This window comes from Helianthus annuus, chromosome 6 (genome assembly GCF_002127325.2).
Source record: "Helianthus annuus cultivar XRQ/B chromosome 6, HanXRQr2.0-SUNRISE, whole genome shotgun sequence".
Lineage (NCBI taxonomy): Eukaryota > Viridiplantae > Streptophyta > Magnoliopsida > Asterales > Asteraceae > Helianthus > Helianthus annuus.
The window spans coordinates 107083621-107088352 of NC_035438.2; the positions used below are offsets into that span (position 1 = coordinate 107083621).

General features: G+C 43.9%; 1 protein-coding gene across 1 annotated transcript; it reads right to left on the minus strand.

The window, feature by feature from the left end:
- Positions 1-1569: 1569 nt before the first annotated feature.
- LOC110923856 lies at positions 1570-4143 on the minus strand. The gene is made up of 3 exons (XM_022167911.1): positions 3527-4143; positions 2450-3445; positions 1570-2251 (listed from the first exon to the last, which is right to left on the minus strand). The coding sequence occupies exons 1-3, from the start codon at positions 4141-4143 to the stop codon at positions 1570-1572; spliced, it is 2295 nt and encodes a 764-aa protein (XP_022023603.1).
- Positions 4144-4732: the final 589 nt, after the last annotated feature.

Consider the following 4732-nt stretch of genomic DNA (forward strand, 5'->3'; position numbering starts at 1 on the left):
GTGTCCAGACGGTTATAACCGTCTGGGTGGTGCACGATCATATTCTTTCTAGAAGATTACTGCTGTAATCTAGTGTGACACTTTACTGTGTGTACTCAGCTGAATAAATCCCAAGTCTGGGTAAAATGATATCCAAGTTTGGATATTTGGGCGGAAGTATTGATCTCAGGGTTTTAATGGAAGAAAGCGCAAGGATTTTATGCTTTCCTTTGAGCGCGCGACTATAATTTGATGATTACTTTCTCCCTTTTGTAAGACCAATGCGCGGCCGCGCAAGGTTAAAAGGTTGAAAGGCGAGTTTGTGGTATGGTCTCAAATCCTTTTTATGAGGTTTTTGGGACCTTACCCCTTCAAGTCCCCCCACTCTAGTGTTGTACTTATGCAAATAAGTGGAGCTCTGGACTTATGAGAGGGAAATGTTTTTGGGCGCGAAAAATGAGGAATCTTCTATGGGAAGATTTAATTTTGTTGGAAAAGGAAAAAATGTGACTTTGTAATCATGCTCTGACATGTAATGACGTTATCTGGCAGTAAGAGTGGGTATTTTTCTCTTTGGTCTTGAAACTTGTAGTGGCGCTTTGTCAGACTTCATTAATGGGGAAATGACCCTGGTTCCTGTAGCGCCGTTTAGATGTGATGTAATTCTGCCAGTTAATGATAGGTTTCTCCTTTTTCGAGGTTGAGTTCTCTTTATATATGTATTTTCGAGATACCTTGTCTTCCTAGTTGATTCTTATTAAAAAGGATGAAACGTTCTTACCACACTCGTCTTTTGCTGGATGTTCTTAGGGTGTATGAAGCTGCTGAAGGTCTTGTACTTCTTTCTCGTTCACCACCACTCACTACTATTCCGGTAAAGAATCTGGTCAAACCTGCTTCTCCGGCGGTTGTTGATTCTGACTGCAAGGTTCTTCAGTATACTGATGTTACTGCTGGTGCTATCATTGTGTTGGATGTCGATGGGTTGATGGCTCGGTTCCCTATGCTTCAAAAAGGAGAATGCCGGTTAGTGTATCGACGCCGGAAAATTCGTTGGAGTGAGCAGGTGTCTGTTGTTGATGGTGATTCCGGTGCTGGTTAAGTGTTTAACTTTAGGACCGGTTTCTGTCTTTTGTTAATGCTTTTTTGTAAGCTTTAGGTACTGGACAATTTTTTTGTAGATCATTGCTATGATCTTGTTAAGTGTTGATGTTACACTTTTTTGATGATGTATATTGTGATATACTTTTATTCCCGTAGGGTTTAATTCTTGTATGTGTGGATTACAATATGTTGCATGTGTATAATTACTTTTGGATAGGTAAGGCGAATGAGGGATGGTATTGTGCTCATGTGTGAACGTTTGTCTAAAAGGCATAACAGTTTGTCTGTTTTTAGACTGTTCATGAGGTGTACAATGTTTGACCATATCGTTTTCGCGCGAACCAAAGAATTTACATGCAATTTGTAATTAAGCAGTGATGCAAGTAAAAATGATGTTTGCATTGATAAGAGCGCAAGGCTTTGTGATACAAGACATAATAAAGAAATACATTGCCTGTATGTTCTTTCCGCTTTTGTAGACTTGGTTCATATGTAACACTTGCGCAACTGTTGTGCGTTCCAGGTACGGGGGACTAGGGTCCCATCGATCTTTTTTAGGGTATATGCCCCCTTGCCTAAGACCTCGTTAATGACGTACGGTCCTTCCCACCTTGGCGCTAATTTGCCGGGCTTTTCGGCGTTTGAAGCCTCGTTGTCGCGTAAGACAAAATCGCCCGGGACAAAGGTGCAAACACGCACGCGCGCATTGTAATATTTTTCGAGCTTGGATTTGTACCTTGCTTCCGTTATGGCAGCGTTCTCGCACCTCTCTTCCAGAAGATCCAAATCCATTCTTCGCTCTTGTTCATTGCTCTGTTTTTCCATGGCTAACATGCGCGGTGATGGTAAACCTATCTTAGCTGGAATGACCACCTCAGACCCATAGACTAGACTGAACGGAGTTTCTCCGGTGCTAGTTTTTGGCATTGTTCGATGCGCCCAGAGGATGCTGGGAAGTTCGTCAACCCACCCTCTGCGCGCTGTCCCAAGTCGCGCTTTTATGCCGTCAACGATTTGTTTGTTTACGCTTTCTACCTGACCGTTCGCTTGAGGATGCGCAACGGAGGCAAAATTGTGCTCGATCTTCATTTCTTTGAACCATTTTTGAAGATCTTCTGCGGCGAAGTTTGTACCATTGTCGGAAATAATGCGCAATGGTAACCCGAATCTGCAAATGATATGTTCCCATATAAATTTGCGGATTACCATTGCTGTTGTTGAGGCCAAAGCTTTAGCTTCCACCCATTTTGTGAAGTAGTCCACCGCGACGATGATGAATTTTACTGCACCCGGCGCGTCAGGAAATGGGCCAACAAGATCGATGCCCCACTGTTGGAATGGCCAGGCGGAAGTAACGGGAATTAACGGATTTTTGGGTCGGAGTGTCTTTGGTGCGTGGCGTTGACATGCCTCGCATCTTCTTAATAGATCAACTGCGTCCATGTGCATTCCTGGCCAGTAGTATCCGGCGCTCATTATTTTTGCCACGACCATGCACGGTCCCGCGTGTATCCCGCATAATCCCTCGTGGATTTCTCTGGCTAGGTATTGGGCGTCTGTTTTATCAACACAGCGTAGTAATGGGCCCATGAATGACTTTCGATAAAGGACGCCATCCGCCATCTCGTAATTTATTGCTTTGTGTTGTATTTTTCGAGCTTCTGCCTTTCCTTCCGGAAGTTTTCCGTGTTGAAGGTACAAGATGATTGGAGACATCCAGGATGGATCTCCCATTTCTATGACGCTTACTTGCTTGAGATGAATAGAAGGGTTGGATAATACCTCTATGCGTACCTCCTTTGCTAAGTGCTTAAAGCTGGTAGCAGCTAACTTGCTTAGTGCGTCAGCGTGCTTGTTCTCGCTTCTGTTTATGTGATTAACTTTAAATGTTTGAAATTGGCTGATTAACATCCGCGCTTGTTCGAGGTACAACGCCATAGCTTCCCCTTTCGCATCATAACGACCATTAACTTGTTCAGCTACTAGCTTTGAGTCAACGCTGGCTTCAAGGTTTCTTGCCCCCATTTTGAGTGCTAGACGGAGACCTGCTAAAAATGCTTCGTATTCTGCTTCATTGTTGGTACTTTGGAAATCTAAGCGTATTGCATATGTAAGTTCGTGATTATTCGGACTGATTAATCGGAGGCCTGCTCCTGCTCCATCATCGTTGGAAGCACCATCTGTGTGTAAGGTCCAGACTCTATCGTCGAAAACAGGTGTTGGGTTCTGGATTGCCTCACATTCTTGTATTTTATCGACGGGAACTTCAGTGGCGAAGTCTGCTAGAACTTGCCCTTTGATTGCTGGTCTTGGTCTGTAAAAAATGTTGTAGCCTCCCAGCTCAATGGCCCATTTAGCTAATCTTCCCGCCACATCAGGTTTTGACAAGATTTGGCCTAAATGATAATTTGTGAGGACTGTGATGACATGGCCTGAGAATTACTTGCGCAAGCGTCTGGATGCGTGTACTAGTGCTAGAACCAATTTTTCTATCATTGAGTAACGAGTTTCGGGGCCAGTGAGCATTTTGCTGATATAGTAGATTGGAGTCTGGATATTTTCCCGTTCTACCATTAATACTGCGCCTACTGCTACTTCCGCGGCCGACAGATATAAGATTAATGGTTCTTTTTCTTTGGGCGCGGTCAGTGTTGGCAATTGAATTAAACATTCTTTCATTTGTTTGAATGCTGCTTCTGCTTCAGGCGTCCATTGAAAAGGAGTTTTCTTTCCACAGTTTCGCAGCGTACTAATAAATGGATAAGATTTTGCCGCATGATTAGCCAAGAATCTGTTCAGAGCTGCTAATCGTCCGGCGAGCCTTTGCATTTCTTTGATTGTTGCAGGTGATGGCATTAACTGGATGGCCTGCACTTTTTCTGGATTGACCTTAAAGCCGTCTCTTGTAACTATGAAACCCAAAAATTTTCCTTCTTCCATGCCGAAGGAGCATTTTGTCGGGTTAAGTTTTAAGTTCACGCTACGTAAGGAATCGAACGTGCGCTGGATATTGTTGAGCATTGTCTCTTCTTCATGACTCATGATGACGAGGTCATCCATGTATACTTCGACAGTTTACCCAATATCCTCGCTAAAGACTGTGTCCATTAGGCGTTGATAAGTTGCGCCTGCGTTGCGCAAGCCAAACGGCATTTTCGTGTAGCAGTAGATGCCTTTATCTGTGTGGAACGCGGTTTTGTCTTCGTCTTCTTTTTTCATCTGGACCTGGTGATAACCCTTATAACAGTCGAGAAAGCATTTCCATCTGAATGATGCCAGAGAGTCGACTTTTTTGTCTATCTCTGGGAGTGCATAACAATCTTTGGGGCATGCTTTGTTTAGGTCCTTGAAGTCGACACACATTCTCCATCCGCCGCTATGTTTTTGTACCATCACTGGGTTGGCAACCCATGTATGGTATTTTACTTCGCGCAAGATTCCCGTATTGAGTAACTCTGCCACTTGCTCGTCCATCGCTTTTGCTTTTTCTTCACTGAAGCTGCGCCTCCCCTGAGCAACAGGTTCTACTGATGGTTTGATGTTTAGACAATGTTGCGCGATGTCGCGTGGAACTCCAGTCATGTCTGCAGGGCATCAAGCAAATATATCTTTGTTGTTAAACAACAACTCTTTCAGTTGTATGCGTGTT

Coding starts and splice junctions, on each gene's coding strand:
- LOC110923856 (XM_022167911.1), bottom strand. CDS start 4,143: ATGGATGACCTCGTCATCATGAGTCATGAAGAAGAGACAATGCTCAAC. Junction 3,446..3,526: donor GCATCCAGACGCTTGCGCAA/GTAATTCTCAGG, acceptor TGTGGCGGGAAG/ATTAGCTAAATGGGCCATTG. Junction 2,252..2,449: donor ACACTCCGACCCAAAAATCC/GTTAATTCCCGT, acceptor TATCATTTGCAG/ATTCGGGTTACCATTGCGCA.